This window comes from Castor canadensis, chromosome 8 (assembly GCF_047511655.1).
Source record: "Castor canadensis chromosome 8, mCasCan1.hap1v2, whole genome shotgun sequence".
NCBI classification, from domain to species: Eukaryota; Metazoa; Chordata; class Mammalia; order Rodentia; family Castoridae; genus Castor; species Castor canadensis.
Window position 1 is genome coordinate 63,486,763 of NC_133393.1, and position 23,016 is coordinate 63,509,778.

At 35.1% G+C, this 23,016-nt stretch overlaps 1 protein-coding gene across 10 annotated transcripts in view; it reads right to left on the reverse strand.

The window, feature by feature from the left end:
* Window positions 1–5,906: 5,906 nt before the first annotated feature.
* Stk38l (serine/threonine kinase 38 like) overlaps window positions 5,907–23,016 on the reverse strand; it is an 84,509-nt gene continuing 67,399 nt past the window's right edge. For all 10 annotated transcript variants that reach the window (XM_074083055.1, XM_074083057.1, XM_074083061.1 and 7 more), the window contains 9 exons: window positions 17,984–18,107; window positions 16,176–16,330; window positions 15,752–15,854; window positions 15,513–15,574; window positions 12,771–12,888; window positions 12,229–12,352; window positions 11,195–11,290; window positions 8,738–8,829; window positions 5,907–8,642 (listed from right to left, as the gene is read on the reverse strand). In XM_074083055.1, coding sequence (XP_073939156.1) covers window positions 8,515–8,642; window positions 8,738–8,829; window positions 11,195–11,290; window positions 12,229–12,352; window positions 12,771–12,888; window positions 15,513–15,574; window positions 15,752–15,854; window positions 16,176–16,330; window positions 17,984–18,107 — 1,002 coding nt within the window. In that variant the 3' untranslated portion in view covers window positions 5,907–8,514. The remainder of the gene's footprint in view (window positions 8,643–8,737; window positions 8,830–11,194; window positions 11,291–12,228; window positions 12,353–12,770; window positions 12,889–15,512; window positions 15,575–15,751; window positions 15,855–16,175; window positions 16,331–17,983; window positions 18,108–23,016) is intronic.

Below are 23,016 nucleotides of genomic sequence, written 5' to 3' on the forward strand. Positions count from 1 at the left end.
TGGGGGCAAATCACTCTCACTGTTTAATGTGCTCTCCCTATCATCCAGGTTTCAATCCTACTTGCTACTTTTTGTTTATGCTTGGGAGATTTACTTTCTAAGAGGTGGTTTTCTTTTCCTTTCCTTTTTTTTTTTTTAAATTAAGGATAGTTACATTGTACTCCACAGGAGAAAAAAATGAGACCACAGAATATCTTGCTAGATGATTAGGAAGGTAATCTCATTTCCAATCAGTGGTTTGCTCCTATTTTCTTTTTAGGAAAAATGTAAGAAACGTGCTCTGAAACATGATTCACAGAGCATATGGTATATTCTTTTTGGTCAACACTGATCCCTTGCCCAAAGTCCAGAAATAGCCTTGTTCTTCAGGAATCCTTGCTTACCCTTGAGTAGACTTTGCTGCTAAGTACACAGGCAAGAGGTTTGCCCACCTGGAAGGAACCACTGCCTCATAGGCTATAAATTTATCTTTGCAACCTGCTTGGGTTCTAACAATGTAACTTAATTTGGGATTCCCTTAAATCCACTTATTTTAGTCTGGACAAAAGCATCCACCTGTTTCAGAGTGTAGTTAAATTGAAGATATTGTTCCAATGATGCATAAAAATAAATAACAATTACTTATGTTTGAACTCATAAGTGACATTTTAAAAACTACATTCTCAGCTGGGTGCTGGTGGCTCACAACTGTAATCCTATGATCAGGAGGATTGTGGTTCAAAGCCAGTTTAGGCAAATAATTTGCAAGACCCTATCTTGAAAAAACCCATTACACCAATATGCTGGGGACTGTTCGATTTTCCTTGATGTGTATACAATAAATACAGAGTGTGACAAAAATAGCATTTTAAACTGTTCAACAGTGATGACATGTTAAGAAATATTGGGATAATTCATTTTATATATGCAAAATAATTAGACACTAGATAATTAATTTAAAAAAAAGAAAAAAAACATCTCACACACAAAAAGGCTGGTGGAGTGGCTCCAGGTGTAGGGCCTGACTTCAAGCCCCAGTACTCTTAAGATTTGCTCATTGGGTTGACAAGGAGAGCGGGGTGTGGAGAGAGTCCCCTGTATGTCTAGGGAACAGACAATCCCACTGTGGGCCTCTGGTATAGGAAAGATCAGCTTCAGATTGGCCTAAGAGGAGAGAAGCAGAGAAGATAATGGAGGAGAGTGTACTCCAGAGAGAGGTAGAAAAAAGGAAAGGAGATAGAGGATATTTAGGGAGCCTCACTGTGTTTGTTTGGTTGGTTTTTGTGATACTGGGGTTTGAAATCAGGGTTTCATGCTTGCTAGGCAAGCGCTCTACCCCTTGAATCACGCCTCCAGCTCAGGAGCCTCATTGTGTAATGCAAATACCTTTATATTTTTCTAGAAAATAACTTCAGCAAAAAACTACATTCATTTTTTAATGCTTTTGGAATCATATTAATTAAAAGTGAAAAGATTTTGAAATTGGCCTTAGTTGTAAAGTAGGGCCATCTACAAAAAAGCAACTATTTAATTAATTTGTTCAGAAATTTTCATCCAACGTCTATTATGTGCCAGGGCACTGATGTAGGCACTGACTATATGTGGAGTTACTGCTTAAGGTGATTTCCCCCCCCCCTAGGATTTTTGTTTTCGTGTGTGTAAAAACCTGAACTAATGCTTTTGCAGGTTTGGACACACTTAAAGGAGGCCTGCATAAAAGAAATGCAAATCAAAAGTACAGGATTTCATTCAACCCCAGTTAGAATGGCCATACTCAAGGGCAAAAACAACAAATGCCAGTGAGGATGCGATGAAAGAGGAACCCTTATACACTGGTGGTGGGAATGCAAATTAGTGCAACCATTATGGAAAGCAGTAGAGATTCCTTTAAAAAAAAAAACTAAAAATAGAACTGCCATATGACCCAATGATACTACTCCTGGGCATATATCCAAAGGAATGGTAGCTCAGGATACAATAGAGACACCTGCACACTGATGTTTATTGCAGCACTGTTCACAATAGCCAAGCTATGGAAACAATTCAGATGCCCTACTTCAGATGAATGGATCAAGAAAATGTGGCACGCACACACACAAACACAAAATGGAATTTTATTCAGCCATAAGGAAGAATGACACCATGTGGTTTGAAGGTAAATGAATGCAATCGGAGGACATCATGTTAAGTGAAGTAAGTCAGGTTCAAAGAGAAAGGCCACATGTTTTCTCTCATATGTGGAAAACAGATCCAAAAGACAAACATATACATAAAAACAAATGTGATCACATACACATTTATATACAGAACATGTCTGTAATAGTGAAACTAGTCTATGCAACTCAGGGTAGGATGGAAATGAAAAGAGAATGCTAGAAATATCAAAATACATCTATGCAGGTAGAGGATATAAAGATATATATTGAAAGCTGTTGAACAACAGGGGGGTGGGTTGGGAGGGAAGGGGTAAGGGAAAGTAATGGAAGGGGTGGAATAGACCAAAGTAAAGTGTACTCACAGCAGGGATACATCGAGACACCTCTTTGAACATTGATTTTGGAGTTAGTAACAAAAGACGGGACTGGAAAATATGTACAGTGTGGGGGAGTACTTTGACAGGTAGAGGGTGGAGATGAAGGTGAGGGAATGTGGTTGATGGGCTTTATATACATATATAAAATAGAACAATGAAACCCCTTGCCTTAAGTGGGGTGGGATTGTGTGTGTGTGGGGGGGGGAGATGATGGGCAATCTAACCAATGTATAGTGTACAGCTATTTCGAATTGTCACAATGAATCCCCTCTGTACAGCAAATATATCCTAGTTAAAAAAAAAAAAAGGACTGGTGTCCTGGGTCCTCCTTGGATAGAATTGCAAAGGAAAAAAGTTCTTCAAGTTTGTTCAAGATTATTTTATCCCACAGGAAAAGAAAGATGTTTAGCCTAACATTGTTTCCCTTTTCTGTAAGGAGTTTCTCATTTTGGAAGAGACTTAAAAGCCATGCTGTTTAGGGGCTTCATTGCGAATGTTTTAATAAGATGGTCAAAGGCCTTCTTCCCAATTCAGACAAAGCAATCAAATCAACAGCAGTTGGCTCACCCTGCCCCTGGCTGGGTCTGGGAAGGAATTAAGTTGAGGAGGATCTGTCATAGCAACTTTAGAGGTGATGGGCCAGTGAAGATATGATCTGCTGTGATGAACAGGAGCTGCAAGGTACTGGGGGTGGGGGGCAAAAGAACTAAGAAGACCAAGGCTTGGTCACTAGACCAAACATACATCATTTTATGATATCCAGAGATCCAACCTTGTTCCTGTGACTTTCCAAAGGACGAAAAACCTGGGATCTGAACAGCTGAGCCATGATGTAACATAGAGGCTCTTAGTACTCCTATTTTACAGATAAGTCAGGAAAGATTAACATCTTTCCAGCCACCAGCCATTTACAGGCATTCTGGGAAAATAATCTAGGTGCAATGGCTTCAAGTAAGAACCATTACTATGAATCTGGCACCTTTTTCCCCTGTGGTTATTGTCTTGGGTTTTTTTTTTTTTTCAGGGGGGTGGGAAGACAGGAAATAACAGATGTATGTCACCATGCCCAGCTTCTGGTACCCTTTGGATTACCTTGTAGTTTGTCAGAAGTCTAATTTGACCAGGTGCTTTAGGTGAACACACCCCAGTATCAGGGATGGGAATCGATGTAAATTAACCACCACGCCAGGTACTGGTTTAGTGATTGAGATGACATAATCAAGGCCAATGAGATATGAGAATTACTTTGCTGAGAATGTTTCTGGAAAAGATTTTTTTTCTTGCTTTTCAAAGGAAGGGATGCTCAAGATGTAGGCTCTCTTTCTTTTTAAAAAAAGAGTGCTGGGACCTCAATATGTGCTCTTTCACTGAGCTATACCTGAAGCCCCTACAGTTTCTTTTTAAGACATTACATTTTGTGTGAGGATTTGATGCTTAGAACCTTTCAGCTATCCAGCTTCTCTGAGAAAAATAAGGCCAAGGACAACATCAGCACTCTGAAGATGACAAAGTAGAAAGATGAAAGGACCTACGTCCGCAATGCTTCTGAGATGCTAAATTAATTATCCTGGAAGCTATCCAGTGTCTTTATGTTACATGAGCTATTCACATTCCTTGTTGGAGAAGCCATTTTTACCTGTCTTGTGTCACTTGCAGGCATAAGTTCCCCATACAACAACTCTGTCATGTCACCCATGTATTCTTCTAAGGTGCTAAAAGCATATGAGATAATCTGCCAATGCATGCTCTGTGATTTGGAAGGAGTTAAAGGAGTGCTGGAGTTGGCATCCAGAAAATTTGTTATCTGTGTCACAATCACTCAGCCTTATGCTCATCATCTATAAAATGATGGTAATTATGTTTATAATAGTTGTAAAAAAATGAATCATGTAAATGAAAGCATTTTTATACAGATGTAAGTTCTTTGTATCACTAGGGGCTTTTGAAAGTTGAATTTCTCCAAGCTTGCTCTCATGCCCAAGTTCCAACAGTCACTGTTTTTACTGTTTTGTCTTATAATGGCATTAATAAGATGATGTATGTCAGGGAACAGCTGGAACTCAAATAGGCTGAATGGGATTCTGACTGGTTCTCTCTGGGTTCAGTGGAAAAAAATCTCAGGATTGTTTGTGTCTTCCAAGGGAAAGGATATAGTGAAGTGAGCCACTTACCACTATGCTCTTTTAAGTATTTTTCAAGTTACTGCTTGTAAGCTCGTTTTGACTTGCTGGGGTAGTTGTATGGGATACTCTATGTAAGCTCCATGCCCAGCAAGTACCCAAAATATCTTTTAAGCGAGTACCATATAGTTTCTGTAGTTATGTATTTTTAGCTACAGACTTGAAAGATTTCAAACACAAACTTGTTTAACTGAATTGCTATTTTAAATGTTAACCCAATTGAAACTTCAAATATTTATTATGTTCTTGACATGATCTTCAGGTGTAACAGTCGTTCAATTATTTTCTCAAGTCTTTCTTGAATTTTGCATAACACTTATCTCAAAATTCAAAAATAAACAAAAAAAATCACCAACAGAAGTTTTGTAAACATAGTTTTTATTCTTGTCTTACCTTCAGTTTTCGAAAAAACCCTCATGCCACCAAAACATTTTTGAAACACTAAAACTCAATAGCCTGATGATTATTTTTCTATACAACTGCCGGATTATATTGCTTTGAAAAATTACTAAGATATATATTATTACTTTATTCCCTTTTTAAAGCAATATCCCCTCACATTTTTGTCATAAAAATCTAAAGTATCTCTAAATAGTCCCAAATGTCTTGTATGTATATTTGTTCTAAGTGTTTGTTTTGCTAATATCTTTTTTTCAGAAATAAGTGCACTTCTAAAGAGAAAACAAATTTTAAATAAAGAAAACAGGAAATAATCATGGTTGCAGCAAAACAGTCATTTTGAATGTTCTGAATTGTAATAATTGAAAAAGAAAATGTGTCTAGGAGTCAGCTATCTCTACTGATTAAAATCTCAATTAATTTATTTGTAGGCTATCAAAAGATAGACAGCTTTTTCTCCTTCCAGTAGAGACTGATTGTCTAAAGTTTTTCTACACTAAAACATGAAAAATAAATATGCTTAAAATTATTTTTAAATTTACAGATTAACACAGTTATGTACGTGTTAAAAAAAAAACGTTATTATGGAAATAAACAAAACACTATTTCAAGCCTTAACAACCAAAGACATTTTTAACAGTCCACATTTGGTACTTCCATTAAACTAACAAGCTTATTAAATCATCTATATATTTCTTTTAGAAGTAGCTGGTTTACAAGTGGAAATTCCCCATTTTCAGACAGCATGATGCTTTAATACTTTTAAAGATTTAAAACTATGTTAATAACAAATACATAAAAGAAAAATATCATAATTTACTTTAATACAAATGTTTTTAATAAAAAGCCAAAATCTACATTAAATCAGGAAACCAAAAAAAATCTGAATTATACAAGCTTCTATATACTTAGAAAAACCAGAAACATAGTTTGTAACAAAACTCTTAGTTTTAAAATAGCCTAAAGAAAATGTCATTATGCCCAGTGATTAAATAGGATTTTCTCATTTAAGTTAAACGATTCACCTGAAATATGGGAAATGTGTAAAAGTCAATCTTAAGGGCACTTTGCAAATTATCTGGTTAATTTGCATCGTGAATCAAATTCTTAGTTTTCAAAGGGAAGACAGTCTTTAATTGCTTTAGATAGGCACTTATGAAATGCTTTAATGATTAGAAATCCTTAAAGATTGTGAATCACTCTATTAACTCTAGGAAAGAAGGAGACTCCAAACAAAACAAACTTCCCAAAATATCCCTTCCACTGCCAAGAAATCATATTTCTAAGTTCTTTCCGATAATGACAATGAACTAAAATGTTCTATTCCCATGCAATGTAAAAGTTTGGGGAATTCATCTCCTTTATATTCATGTCTTAACTATTCATTATCACAGTGGCAAAATGCTTTTTTTAAAGGGTAAAATTTAAATATTTTTTAATCATGGTTACAGCAAAACAGTCACTTTGAATGTTCTGAATTTTAACATTTCAAAGATTGAATGTCTTTAGTAGTCAGGGACTTCTGCTCATTTACCTTTAAAAAACTGGATGAGTTGGAGTGAGAAAATATTATAAACCCCAACAGAAGTTTAAAAAATTGTTTTTGTTAATTAAAGGCAGCTATAACTAGAAAAATCAGGCAAGTTGAGTCTTCATAATTCTCTACTCAATATTCAGCCATATGGTCCAGAGCAGAAATACAGAAATGGACAAAAAATAAGTACTCACCAAATACTTAAAAATACAGAAACAAATAAATGAGGGGGACAACCAGAATGGCCTTACTAAAAACATTATGGAGTTACCAAGCAGCATACTTATAAAAGTTTTTGTAGATTTGCACAATGCTCTTCTGCAATTCTTCCCCCTTAAGGAAGAGATTCCTACAAATAAATTGTCGCTTAAGGTTTTGACCACAGATGATTTTGTAAATCTATCAATTAACAGTTAAGATAAACATTAAGTATTCTCTGATAAAGTGTTATTCCTCAACTAGAACATATGAAATCAAAACCTTAGGAAGTCATTTTAAAATTAAAAGGTTGAGCAAGAAAAGATTAGTTAATTCTTAAGGAATTATCCAAATAATTTGATGCTGACATTATCTCCCCAGTCCTCTAATCACAATCCCCTGGTCTACATTTAATTCTATTGGTGTTAACCACAGTGATGTAGCTAAACATCACAGTGCTGTCCTTGAATAAGTTCACTGCCATCAGATCTGTTATGTCTGAATACAGCATTCCCATAGGAAAGTAAAATTCTACTCCACTGTGAACATCCATGCTGTTCAAGATCTTTGGTACATTTGGAGCACAAGAACAATGACACAATAATACAAGTACTATCAAAGGAAAATTTTTCATCAAAAGAAATAAAAGCAATGATATGTAGCAACTTTTAGAAAACCAAAATAGTTCATAGTTCTCTACAAGTCTTCCTACATGATCAGAAGTCTGACATTTAAAAAAATAGTTTAATAAAAATACACTAGGTTCTACAAGCAGCCTTCATGGTCATTTCTGAAATTCAACTCACTATAATCAAATTGAAATAATGCCATGTCCTCTTGTTAAAAAAAAAGTCCTCTTGTTACAAGAAAAGCAGCTTTACACTTTATATAATACAGTACATTTTCCTGTAAGTATAAAGACTATGAATATAAATAAAAGTCATCAGTATGTCTGAACACTAATTGTCTTATTGGAGCGCTTGAGTGAAGGTGGTAAACTTCCTCTTCCTTATTAGTAACTTGTTAGTCCCTACTGTGGAGTTTGTGTAGCAACTTGATGGTAAATTCTATTTTTAAAGAACCAGTGTTATTTCTTTTAAAATTTCTTTAAATCATTATAGAAATTGTCTTCATATATATTCTATAGATGTCCAAACCAATAGGGAAAATGTTCTAACAGCAACTATGGAAGATGGCTGTACTGATTATCTAGACCCATAAGATTTGCAGCAAAACAGCAACTGTTTTGCAGTACTGATTATCTAGACCCATAAGATTTGCAGCAAAACAGCAATACTGCAGTATTACCTACAGGTTAGCCTATGTTGCTTTAAATGATATGTATTTCTCCTGAACTGATTAGAGGTGTTACAGTTCAAAGCCACAGTATACACAGGGACCTTAATATGCATGTAGGCAGTACAGTTAGAAAGGGATGTAAGTCCCTTTTATTCCAGTACCTTTGTATAATAAAGTTAACAAAAATAATAGAATATTTTTTAAAAATGCCAGCTGGCACTGCCAACCAATTCCTGTCATAGTCTCAGAAATCCTAATCCTGTAGAATTTCCTCTAATATCAGTAAGCACCACCATCTTCAGGAGTATTTCAGTGTTGTGTTATCTATGCCAAGCAAGCCTGGTGATGCAGCTACCTGAGTTCTCTTGGTTGTAGGTGAATCTGATCTTCATTCATAATTTCCCAGATTTCATGTAGGTGGGGATAGAGCCACGTTGAGTCAACCCTTCAAATCTTTTATAGGTGTAATTGAGAAAAACCCAGTCTTTGGATTTGTAGTCTGGTTCTGTGGTATTTGGCACTAAAAAGAAAAATTAAATTAACCAATGGAATTTCATTAGTGAAATGTAACCATCTTTAGGCTTAGTCATAGTTGTATTATAAAACTGTTCTTACCTGGTTGTAAGATATCAGATTCAGGGAAATCATCAAAATTTGAAGTATCATCAATGCTTTTAATTTCTATAGGGATTGCTGCTGGCCGTTCCCTATAAAAAGATGAATTAGCAGTCCTGGTAAATTTTCTTGAATTCTTAATTTTCCAACAAATAATTCTTCTTGAAAATTCTAGAGGCTATTTTATAGATATTAGAAGGTTAAGGACATTGTGGATTTGAGAATAGTTAAGTGGATTTCAAACTAGTAGAGTATAATTTTTTTAGTAAGATTATTTTCATTTACTTGTAATTTTTATATTTTCCTAACAAGGCTTTCTCATAGTATTTTTTTCAGTGAAACAAACAAAAAAACCCCCAAGAACTAATGAAAAGTAAAATAGAAGAGGTTTTATTTAAAAGACTTTATAATTATATAAAGTATATGGGGCATTGTGGGGAACAGGATCCTAAGTGATTTTGGACTAGAATTATGGTAGAAGATCCATAAATCCAAAACCATTTGAGAAAACAGGGAACAAAGGATAAAGGGAATGTGTATTTGTGATGAAATCTGAATCACAAACCTTTCAGTCATAAAATAAATTTTAAGAGAATCAGGTATGTCAGCTTAAACAAACTAGTCATAAGAATGACTTCTGGTTATACTAAAAAATTCTACTATAGAAAGAGATAAAAGAAGCAATCAGTTTTTATTATTTTTTCAACAAATGTTTAATGGTTCTAAGTCTACCAAATTATATAAAAGCCTATACTATATATATTTTTAATCGTAAGTATTCCAATGTATTTTTACTTAATATACTAACTTAATAAACTTAGTTTAGTGGAACGAACCATTGACCCTAGATCTCTGAGCTCTAACTTGTTGTTAGCTAGTAATATGAACTTAGGCAGGCGAGTCCCAGCCCTGTGACTTTTTTTTATTACAAAAACAAGAAATTGGACTGGAGTAGGGGAGGGAGAGGAAGGAGGGAAGGACAGGGAAGGGAAAGGAAGAGAAGGAAAGAAAAAAAAAAAAGACTGGCTAGGCAGCACAGGGACAGAGGTGAGAATGAGGGCAGAGGAGAAAAGGGCACTTTAGGAGAATAAATAACAAATGACAAAACTGTGAGGTGGAAGGTGTAGGAAAGCCCATACAAGATTCAACTTGTACAGATAAGGCAAGAGCCATAGCTAGGCAGGCCTAAAAAGCCAATTGGAGTTGTTAGCTTCATGTTAAGTGGAAAGGGAAGGAGGAAAAGGAGGAAAAATGGTATGATTAGATTTGCATTTCTCAACTGTTATGAGGACAACAAACCAGAACTCTTTTTTTTGGGATAGGGTGGGGCAGTACTGGGGTTTGAACTCAAGGCTTTACACTTGCTAGGCAGATGTTCTCCAAGATGAGCCACTCCACCAGCCCTTTCTTGTATTGAGTGTTGTTGAGATTTCTGCCCGGACTGGCTTCGCACCTTGATCCTCCTGATCTCTGCCTCCCGAATAGCTACGATTACAGGAATGAGCAACCACACCCAGCAGACCAGAACTCTTGAAGGTAGTGTGGCCATAAACTGAAAAAAGTCTAATGCTCACAACTAATAGCTATAAGCAAATTCTTCAATGTTACTTACTTTATTTAACTCCCCTCCATCAATGTTTAAAGGAACTGTATGTTTTAATAAATTAATTAAGAAGACATAGCCTGCTGTATTAGAAAGACAACTGAAGAGTTGAAGTATGAAGTATAAATATGTCTTTCATGTGCTATGTGTCTTCATTATATAACTATGAATATAAGAATTCAGCTGGGCACCAGCAGCTCACACCTGTAATCCTAGTTACTTGGGAAGCAGAGATTGGGAGGATCATGGTTCAAGCCCAGCCCATGCAAAAAGTTCACGAGGCCCTATCTCAACCAATAGCAGGGCACGGAACTATGAGCATGTCATCTCAGCTACTTGGGAGACTGAGATCAGGAGAATCAAGATTCAAGGCCAGCCCAGGCTCAAAAGTTCTGTAGAGACCCTGCCTCAACAAAAAAGGCTGGATGTGGTGGCTTGCACCTCTCATCCCAGCTACTGTGGAAAGCATAAATAGGAGGATCATGGTGCAGGCTGGTCCAGTTAATAGTGAGACCCTGTCTCAAAAATACACAGAGCAAAAAGGGCTAGAGGTATAGATCAAGTGGTAGAGCACCTTCCTAGCAAGAATACAAGGTCCTGAGTTCAAATACAAGTACCACCAAAAAAAGACTGTAAACTGATGTACAATATGTTTTTCCCTTAGAGTGGACATTAACTGAAAATGAGTCATTTAGCTGTAGCAAGTATAGTCTCACTCACTTAATTCAGAAAACACTGACTTAATAACCTAACATGATACTTCTTAATTTTATGTAGAATTAAAGTTAAATTAATAATGAAATCTAGAAACTTATTTTATTGACACTGCTCCCATTTAAAGCCTAGGAACATACCTTATGTGCCCCCAGTCTACACCTTCAAAAAAGGGATGATCTTTTATTTCTTCTACACCATTGTTCCCAATTCTGTTTTCAGAATCAACACAAAATCTAGAACAAGGAAACAGAAGTCGAATACAAGTTACATCTAAAGTAATTTTTTTGTTTACTGAAGTTAACTTTATTTATTGCAGAAAAAATGGGAGAAAATAAAAACCCTCTGTAACTGCACTATTTAGGGATACTACTGCAAATATTTTGAAGCAATTTCCTTCTAATCTCCTATAAAATATTAAAAATATTATGTTGATATAGTAATGACTATTTTAGGACTACTGTTTTCACTTAGCAGATTGAGAAAATTTCTCAAATACTTTTCTATAAATTCATTTAAAAAATTTGTATATGGAGATAACACAATATATTTAGTTTGTCCCCTGTTATTAAACATTTAGATTATTTCCAAATTTTCATGACTAAAATAACACTAAAACATACCTAAATCTTTATATATATATGACTATATATATAATACATATATGAATACAAGCAGAATTGCTGGGTCAAAGGTCATATACAGTTTAAACATTTTATATAATATTCTGCCAGTTGACTGTTCTCATAAGTTGTCCCGATTTATATGCTTCCCAGTCACTCAGAACAGTTCCAAAACACTTCATCTTAGTCAAGGAACAGAATTCAATCTTTTGCTTAGATTTTATATACAGACTTTCATGATATGAGTTTCTGTTACTAAAAAATTTATTTTCTCTTTTCTTTACATCCTAACAGGATTAATATTTTGCTTTATATATGTATATATATATATATATATGTCGGTACCTGAGACAATGTAAGGCCCTTTCCTGCTTTTAAGAGTTTGCATTAAAAAAAAAAAAAAAAAAAAAAAAAAAAACTTTTATTTTTATTGACCTCGCTGACTGTATAGATCAGTAATATTCCTTCTCCCCCTCAAAAGTGAAATGGATCTCTGAGATACTCATGAAGTTTTATGACACCGTAGCTACACTAGCAATTTAACCACTAACCTGAGAATTAAATCCTTGGCTTTCTCAGAGATAGGTACTTCTGGAGGAAACACTAGAGTTTCTTTCCAGTTCATCACTTTTCTGTATGTTTCTTGAGGCGTTTCAGAACAGAAAGGTGGATAGCCTATATATCAACGAAAATGGATGGCTTATTGGCTTTTGTGATCAATTAAATTACACTTGCTAAATATATGCCACAACAAAACAACGCTAAATGCTCTGTTTAACAATAAAATAATTACACCATTCATCAATTTACAATAAAATTGCCAATAAAGTCAATAAAGGATTTAGAGCATCTCCCTAAATTCACGGAGATATAATTTTGATACGTGGGAATTGAGATTAAATACCTCACTTCCTGCAACAGGATCCCCTGGAGAGTTCACTGGTATTTATCAGTAAGCATTTAACACTGAGGAATGTTAGACAAACGTTTAAAATAGTTCAGCTATTTTTGTACATGATATCTGTACTATGTTCTAAACAATGGCACTCAAGGAAATGTACATATTATGTACATAATACATGACAAAACATACCTATTAGCATTTCATACATAATCACTCCCAAAGACCACCAGTCACACAGTTTGTTGTATCCAGTCTGCATGAATACTTCTGGAGCAATGTAATCTGGTGTCCCAACTGTGGAGTATGCCTACAGAGGAGCAGCTTGTCAAAACAGCATTCTTAACATTAAAAAAAAATCTGAACATGGCTTACACCTAGAAAAAAGTACTACATAAAGAACTTATTTTTTCATTTAATACTTATTTTGCATGTTTACCATGTGTAAGATATAAGGATAGGTATTGAGTCAGATATTATGTTACCGAATACATGATTTCTGCCCCCTAAGAAGTAGCTAAGTCTATCTCAAACAGACTGAAAATACTGAACCAAGCAGGTCTGCCATTATTAATGTGTTCTTAGGCAAGTTATTCAACCACTCTGAGCCTCAGCTTCTGCCTAAATAAAATCAGGATAATAAAACCTGCCCTAAAAGAGGATAAGCAAGAAAATGAATGTTCTCTGTAAACTACAAACTACTATATAAGCATCAAATATTTCATTATAAACAATTCCAGAGCACTATTATCTATCCATTAGGAAACTATACTTTTTTTTATTCTTAATTTATATAAAATCCTCAAAAACTATTTCTTTAAGGCAGTAGAACTCAGTGAGGGTAGTGTTTTAGGGGAAATCTGAAAATGTGTGACAACAAACTTTGTCATTTTGATGACCTGGGGAAAGACATGATTGGCAGTTAGTGAGAAGGAACTTCCTGCCCTGTCTACTCCTGGAGGAAGCACTGACATGATGACTGCCGACCATGAGAATAGTAATACACACACACACACACACACACACGAGTTATTACCTGTGAAAACTCTAAATCGGTGGTATAGAATTCCCCTGTCGTATATCCACTTTTTTTTCAGACATGGTCTTGCTATGAAACCCAGGTTTGTTTCAAAATCAAGATCCTCATGCCTCAGCTAGGATTATAGGTACGTACTACCATATCTACCCCCCCTGCCATATTTTTAAGCAATCTTTAGTTTTTCTCCTTTTAAAGTAGGGAATACTGCAATTCTTTTCTTACCTGTAAAATCTGATCAAATGTGATTTAAAAGTAGAATGAAGTTTTTCACCTAATGCGTGGCTCAATAAACTTTTTAAAAACTGAAATGGCCCTGCATGGTGGTACCTGCCTGTGATTCCAGCACTTGGGATGCAGAAGTAGGAAGATCTCAAGTTTGAGGCCAGCCTGGGCTACATAACAAGGCTCTGTCTCAAACAAATGAACAAAAGTAATGAAATGTTTTACTAGCATAAAAACTCTGCAATTTCTTGGGCTAATGAGAGAATGAGCTCAATAACACAAAGGTCATTTACATGGTTTTAGAGGGTATCAGACTTATTTTTCAGTCTATTTACTTCCCTGAAGGAATGACGGATTAGTATCACTTTCCTCACTTGGTTCAACAAGCATTTATAGAGTATCTATACATGCCAAGCATCATAAAAGAAACTAGGAAATCAAAGTCAAAAGGCACATTCCTAATCTTAAAGAATGTTCACAGTCCTGGTTAACAAGATAAAGGGAAAGAAGGAAGAGGGAAAACAATTATTATATTTGCTAAATAACAGAGCGGAAATAGAGGTTAAAAACAGTGTAATTCTACATTAAAGGAGTAATTAAGTAATATTCATTTCTTTTCCTTTAAAAGCAGGGTACACTGCAATTCTCAACTACATAAAATCCGATCTAAAAGTGACACATTTAACAACAAAATGAAGGGTTTTTTTTGGTAAAGTTTCATATCTATTTTATTATAACATTGTTGACATTTCAAACTTCTTGTTCAGTGGTCTATAAACAAGTTCTTAGAAACTTACAACCAATAACTTACTGATTGGTATTTGTTGTATCAGGTTCAGAAAATGGAAAAATGGAAATAGGAAGTCATTCACTAAAAATCACACTTATCTCAGTGAATTTTATTTAAAATGTTAATTACTATTAGACAGATTACTTACAGGTATGCTTGACAAAGTACTCTAAAGTTAAACCATAAAGTAAAAATCAATAGTCAGGTAAAAGGAGGAAGTAAAGAAGGTGAATATGGTTGATGAACTTTTTATACAAGAATGAATATAGAATTTTTAAGCTTGTTGAAATCACCATAAGAAGAGGACTAAGGAAGAAAGGAGAAAAATGGAGGGGATGAACCAATTTGGGATACAATACATATATACATGGAAATTTCATAATGAAACTCTCCGTATAGATTATCTTAAACAAAAATATCTTTTTTTCCAAAATGGAGGACAGGGAGAAAAACATGTCCTGTTTGGGGGGTTGTTACCAGAGGAAGGGGGGAAGATATAAGGAAAGGGTATATATGCACATGTATGTAAATGGAAAAATGAGACCTGTTGAAACTAGTCTAAGAATGGGGGGAAAGGGTATAAAGGAGAATGATGGAAGAGGTGAATTTAACTAGGATAAGCATGTTTGTAAATGTCACAATGTCCCCTAATACAACAACAATAAAAAATGATAATTAAAAAAACTCTCAAAAAATTGAGTTTGCTTTATAGGGAAGAAAACTATAAAGAGAAACTAAGGAAGCTGCGAGATTCCAGGACAAACACCATTACTGCAATGAATACGCACTGATCTTTGGGAAGATACAAAACAATCAGGGAAAAAATAGATAAGATTTTAGGATCAGGGCACAAAATTCCTTCTTAAAAATGTAGTTGACTTACCAATTGTCTCCTGTTCTTCTTCCATGTTTCTGCTTTCCTCTTTGAATTCATGTTCTGAAATGCTAATTTCAACAATGTAGAATTGTAAGCACAAGGGCAAAACTTCTCTACAACCTCAAATCACACATATACCTCTAAAATACATGGATAAACTTAGGGGAGAGGGAGAAGAAGAGAATCTTCTATCCTTAACAGCATCAAGTTAAATAAGCTATAACCAGAGGAAGCAGCAAACTTACAGAAGTCACTTGGTGGGTTGTGTGTGAGATTTCTGTAGAATTCAGTCCTGTGAGCTTTCTTTAACCCCGTGCATAAACCAAAATCAGATAATTTTACATGACCCTAAAAAAAAAAAAAAATCTAATAAAACTAGATTATATTAATTTGGAAACAAAAACCCCTTTATTATAAATGCTTTGAAATGTAATTAGTATAAAAATTCTTAGCTTGGAATTCATACAGGTAAAAATGTAAAATTATAAATTTTTGAGGATGATGATTTTAAAAAGTAGATAGCCATATCCCCATGATGTCATCTACTCCAGTCCTCTCCTACTGTACCATTCTATGAAACAATGTAGCTGACCATTTCCAATCACAAAATCAGCTCGATTACTCTATAAAATAACCAGCAGCCTAATAATGCTCCAGTTTATCACATGCCTTGGCATCCAATAAAAGGTTGTCTGGCTTAATATCTCGATGGATGAAACCCAACTGGTGGATTGCATCTATTGCTAGAACAGTCTCTGAAATGTAGAACTGTGTTTCCTCTTCTGTCAAGGTATCCTTCTTCATCAACAATGTCATCATATCACCTAAGTAAAGGAAAGTATCATGTTAACTGAAAATGCCTCAAAGAGGGAATCTTTTGCAAAAGCTTTCTTTGTATTTATAGAATATATGTCTGATTTGGTATTTTATGATCCACCCAGTAAACCTATAACCATCTCTGGAGCCAGATAAAAGTGTCACTGCATAAGCAAAAACTATATGGCATGTAATGGTTTTAGGGTAGAGCGTATCAAATCAAATCAGAGCAGAGCTTATAATGAAATAATATCTACCACTCAATGAACAGAATAAGTTGCTGAGGAAAACATGTCAAATTGTGCAAAAGATTCAGAATAAACCTATCTGGAAACCAGATATATTCTTTTCAAGTTTCAAAAACAGACTGAGTTTGTTAGTCCAACTAAAACTGTGTATCAGTCCACTAAAAAAAAGTCACTTCTAAGGCTGGAAGTGTGGCTCCAGTGTACTCCCTAGCAAGTACAAGTCTGATTCAAACCTCAGTACCACCAAAAAAAAAAAAAAAGAAAAAAAGAAAAAAAGTCACTTCCAGATATTCTTTTCAAGAATTTTTTTCTTTAAAAAAGGACAAATAAGTATTTTTAACTACTGTAAATGCTAGTGTACTTACAACATAGAATTTACATCGGATAACATTTCTTCATATCTATATTGAGTCTTTCAAAAAAATAGTACATAGAAGCATTCTTTGTCCTCTATTTCCATTCTATTTCCCTTCCCCTCTTGGAAGAGCAATGATGGATGGATTTGGTTTGGTGTGTGTCCTTCCAGCTTATTTTTAAAATTTGTTTTCATATACACTTGTTTTAATCTATAAATTTAGTCTTTTGTTTTTAAAAATTACATAAATGGTATCAAGCTATCTATGTGACTCCACAGCTTGTTTTATTTCACTTGGCTCTACTGCTGAGATTTTACTGCTAAACTTGTGACTTTACTGCAAAAAATTCACCAAATAAATATGTCAGATTCTGTTTTTCCATTCTACTGACGGGCATTTATTTTGCATCCAGGTTTTCACTATTATGCCAATATTGCAATGGGCATTCTTTTACAAGTCTGCTGTGTACATGTGGAGAGAATCTCCAGGTTGTGGAAGTGCTGAATGGTAGGACACATGCATTTTCAGCTTCATTAGATATCTTTAAATTCCTTTCCATAAAAGTTAGAGATCAAGATGCAAGTGTCCTTCACAGCCTAACCAACACTCAGTATCATCAGACTAAAGTTTTTGATAATCTGATACGAGTGAAATGGTATCTTATTCTTGTTTTAATTTGCATTTCCCTGAGTATTGATTGGTTAAGTTAAACCTTCTCCTAATATTTATAGACCAGTCAATGTTTCTCTTCTTGCATTGTCTATCACTTGTCCATTGGGATTTTTGTCTTTTTGTTTATTGGCTTCTTTTTCTTAACTCTATACTTGTAACAGTATAATTGGTTACAGTGAGTGCACAATGGTAGTATTTAAAATGTGCCAACTTATTCATTCAAAATAATACTGTTTGTGGTCAAAATGAGGCATTACTGTGGAAGTAAATAATGGAAAACTGTGACTATGTAAAATCTCAGACCTATGAATATGTAAGAAAAATTAGTCAACAAAGTCATATTACATATGAAGATGTGCTTGGTTAGTCTGTCATTTCCATTTACCTCCAGGGAGAAATTCCATGATTAGATAAAGGTTCCTTTTATCCTGAAAACTGTAAAACATCTTCACTACCCAGGCACCATCTGCTTCTACCAAAATATCTCTTTCTGCTCGGATATGTGCCACCTAGATGAATATATTTAAAATAAATGTTAACATACTGCACATTTCTCATGCTTACATCTTACTTATCCACTGACAATGAAGGAAAGCTACAGTTTTAGAAAAGATCTGAAACATATACATGTTCATATTCTCATTAAATATAAAGAACCTCGGGAAAAATTTATTTTAGCTTATACCTTTAGGCCTGAAAAGGTGAGATCATCAGGTATGATATGGGAAGCTCAGGCCTTTGAAGCAGGACAATGACTACCCTACAAACATCTAACCGGCACCTCCTCCAGCCAAGAAGCCTGACTTGTTTAGGTGCTAATCTGACTACAAAGTTCAAAGTAGTGATGTCCTGTAGACTAGTATGACAAAGCCAAGGTTTGCTAAAAACAGCAAACTATTTTTTTTTTTTTTTGGAGGTACTGAGGTTAGAATTCAGGGCCTCACACTTGCTAGGCAGGCACTTTAACTGCTTGAGCCACTCCACCAGCCCTTTTTTGTGATGGGTTTTTTGGAACAGGGTCTCAAGAAGTATTTGCCCAGGGCTGGCTTTGAACCACGATTTTCCTGATCTCTGCCTCCTGAGTAACTACGATTATAGGCATGAGCCTGTACTGGCCCTGGCAGCAAACTACTTCTAACTATCAAAGAGCAGGCTTAATCTTTATTTGATAGTTTTTTTAAAAGAATTAGGGACATTTATAATAACTTTAGATTATATTAAATTAACATTAACCCTCTACAATATTTATAAATATTAGCTATAGCAAATTAGTGTATGTTTTTGAGGTTTTGATCTCAATTTGTCAGACACATAATTACTAAGGGTACTACTATGTAAACATTTTATAGATTGGAAAATTTTATAAACTGAGTAATTTATGGGGTTGGCATAACTGGTCAGTTTCCAGCTGCTTTTGCATGCATACATTTATACATTTTTTTTTCTTCAAAGATTAGTTAACAATCAAATTTGATTTTATACCTTTGAAATTTTCATAACAACTTTAATGGACTCTGGCCTAACGCACATTAGAAAATGTATTTGTAAGCCTTTCCTGGGTAATAAAATATGATATGCTTTAAGATACCATTTTGGAGATTACTGCCTTATTACCTGGTACAGTAAATGCTCTGACATCAGTGAACAAGAGTCAGGGAGTAAAAACTTGCTTTTTAGCATAAAAGATTATAATCTCTTTCTGGATCTGTTTCATTAAGTGAAGACTGGTAACAAAAATTCTTCTCTATTGCCATTTACAAAGCATTTTAAGGTGGTAAAGGAAAAGCCTTGAGTTTTGGGGGCTATATGTGATGTCAGGAAAAACAACTCATCATAAACTTGGCTTGATTATTTTTAAATATCTTAAAGCCATGTTACAGAACATGTATCTAAAATGGGATCCAAAGGTTGGAAAAGATGTGTACAGTAATCTGGTAACAACAGCTGCTACTTAATTTTGTGGGATGCTTAGTATTAGAGTAAATGCGATCAAAATTAAAATACAGATGTACTAAAATTGATTAGGAAAAGGTTTTCTATAATGAAATTCAGTGGTGACAAATGCAGATTAATTTATGTGGGTGGGAGGGGGAAGGGACACTCCAAAATGCAAAACCTAGTGCAAGATAAACTCCAGTGAGACTGCCCTGGTCAGGAAAGAGCAGAGGTCCAGAGGCTCCTCAACTTCAGGCAAAATATTCCAGACCAGGTCTGTCCAATACAAATATGATACAAGTCACATATGTACTTTTAAGATTTCTAGTAGCCATATGTGGTAAAAGGTACAGGTAAAATTAACTATAATATCATTTATGTAACCTAATATATCCAAATATTATCATTTAAACATGTAATCAGTACAAAAATCACTGAGCTGTTTTACACTATTTTTTTGGCACCAAGTTTTTACTTATATGTATTCTGCATTTATTTCAATTCAGACTAACTACATTTCAAGTGCGTAGTAGTCACATGTGGCTAGTAGCTGGACAACAGCCTGAACTAAGTGCTGCCTTTTTGTTCTTCCTTTTAAACCTTATCTAGGACTTATCCCATTATGGGTAGGTTACATTTCCATTTACCTTCTTGTCTGAGGATATACATCTTCACCCAGGACCTTCTTCCAATCCTTATAACTCTCTAAGCCAATTCAATAGCTCAACCTTCCTTGCCGTCTAACCTTCTTATCTCTGTCACAGATAAGAAGACTGTCAATAACAGTCCCCTATAACCTCATCTCTGAATGATTCCTATTACCTTCTCACACTACAGAAATTAGGTGAATGAAAATTATTTGCTTATGCCAAATGGATTCACTTTAAATTCATGATTGCAAACCTCAATAGACATTTATTCCCTAGCAGTTCTGCTTTTTCACATGTCAAGAAGACTACTTTACAACTTTCTTCATCCTTTAACAAGCCATCCCTCCTTTACACTACAGCCTGATGACCTCACTTTTTCACACTCAGGCTGGATTGACCACCTTACATTTGTAACCATTTTCTCTGCTTTTCAGAGAATCGGAAGCTGTTTTAATAAATGGGGTTCTGTTCCCGTCTTCCAGTATACTGATGTAATTATCTCCCCTCTCTTGCTGCATCTTCAGACTTTCCCTTTCTAATGGAAACATTTCTTACCTTTACAAACAAAACTTTACCAGTTTATTCTTGGTTCTGCTTCACATGAAAAATTTATACTCACTTTCTCTAGGTCTTGCTTCCCATTCTCTTTTCCACCATTCCAATTAGACCGCTCCCTTCAAATTCACTGAACTTGCTAAGATATTAAAAGCCTTCATGTTGTAAAATCCAATGGCTTGTTCTCCTCCTGCACTCTCTCTCTCTCTCTCTCTCTCTCTCTCTCTCTCTCTCTCTCTCTCTCTCTCAGCAGCATTCAAAAATGTTGACAATTCACCTCCTCCTTTAAACCCTTTCTTCTATGGGCTTCCCTGACCATAGTTCTAGTTTTCCTCTATCTCACCAAGATGTTCTTTCTCGGTCACCTTTGTGATTTCCTCCTCTGCCTGGTATTCCCCAGGACTTGGATCCAGGCCCTCTTCTCTATCTAAACTCCTTCCCTAGACAATTTACTTTCTCCTTTATTCTCCCCTTCCCCTTACTACTATTGCCCATCTTCTAATCTGCCAACAGTCCATCCAAGCAAATTCTACTGGCTTTTCTTTCAAAACATATATTTAACCCACTTTCACTTTCCTTCAACTTTACTGCTGTAACCAAAGTATAACCACAATAACATCTTGGCTGGAAATGCTACATACTCTCTCAACTGGTCTCCCTGCTTCAACTCTTGTTTTGCCTACATGCAAGCAGCAAGATTGCTTCATTTTTGTAAAACATAATCAGATATACCACTGTCTTGTTTAAATAGAACAAAACCCTTCAATAACACCTCCCCAACACACTGCATTCAGAATAAAACATGAATTCTAGATCATGGCCTTCAAAGCCCTATGTGATATAGACCTTCTGACCTTGCCCACTTCATCTTCTCCAGCCATAATGGCTTCCTTCTCCTCCTTGAGCAGCCTAAGATTAGTATCGCCTCAGGGTCTCTGTACTTGTTTACTTAGACCCTTGTCCAGATCTTTATATGTTATTTTTCTCTTCATTCAGTCTCTCATCAAATATTCCTTCCTCAGAGGCACTTTACCTACTCCTTGTAAACCCGGATCATATATATCACCTTATCTCTCTTTTTTTTTTTTTTTTTTTTTTTTGGTGGAATTGGGGTTTGAACACAAGGTATTCTACCACTTGAGCCATACCTCCAGTCTGTTTTGCTATGGCTATTTTGGAGATGGCATCTTGGGAACTATTTGTCCAGGCTGGCCTCGAACTGCAATCCTCCCAGTCTCAGCCTCCCAAGTATCTAGGATTACAGACATGAACCATCAGTCCTGACTAGTATCACCTTATCTTAATTTTTTTTTCCTGTGTAATATTTACCAATCATGACAATTTGAAATAGCTGTCTGCCCACTCTCTCCACTATTACAAAAGAACAAAGATTTGTGGTCTCAGAACCAACAGTGGTATCTGGTACACTGTAGACACTCAAATATTTGTCAAATGAAATAAACAACGAAATAAAAGAATGCAGTGAAAATCCAAAAATTCTAATCTTTGAAAAACGGTAATTTAAAAGGATGATTTAAAAACATGGTTGTTTCAAAGGCACTTACAAGATTATACACATTAAAAATCGGGGTAAGGTATGTTAAATATATACTAGTGCTAAATATGTCAAGTATTTATTGAACACAGAAAGAAAAACAATCTTAAGAATTTTTTTAATGATTAAAAGACTCCTTGAAATATTTCATTTTCAACTAGTTTATCATACATATACACATATATATATACACATACGTATATGTACATATTTAACATTCATTCTTTCACCTATATGCTAACTTAATTCACAAAGAAATTAACTAGGGCTGGAGTCATGGCTTAAGTGGTAAAGTGCCTGCCTAACAAGTACAAGGCCCTGAGTTCAAATCCCATAGCACAAAAAAGGAAGTAAGCTGTGAGTAGGGAATAAAAGACAAATGAAGCATATGGTACACAAAGATCTCTTTGTTCACCCCCATCCTTGGGTCCTTTACTAGCATATGCACTCAAGTTAGAGTTCTACAGCGTCCTTCCTATCTGGAAATACAAGTGAATACACTGCTATTGTGTTTTCAGACACTATGACCACCTCATAGAACTGCATTAATTCATAGGAAAAATGGAGAGAGCCTACAAGCATAAAAAAGAGCACTGAACAGACTTTGGAAATATGTTTCTCAGGGAATTAATTTTGCTTATTTGATATGTGATAGTATTGAGGGTGTTGAAAACTGTACTTTATTTTCACTAAAGTCAAAAATAGAGTTAGTTCAGAAGGTAT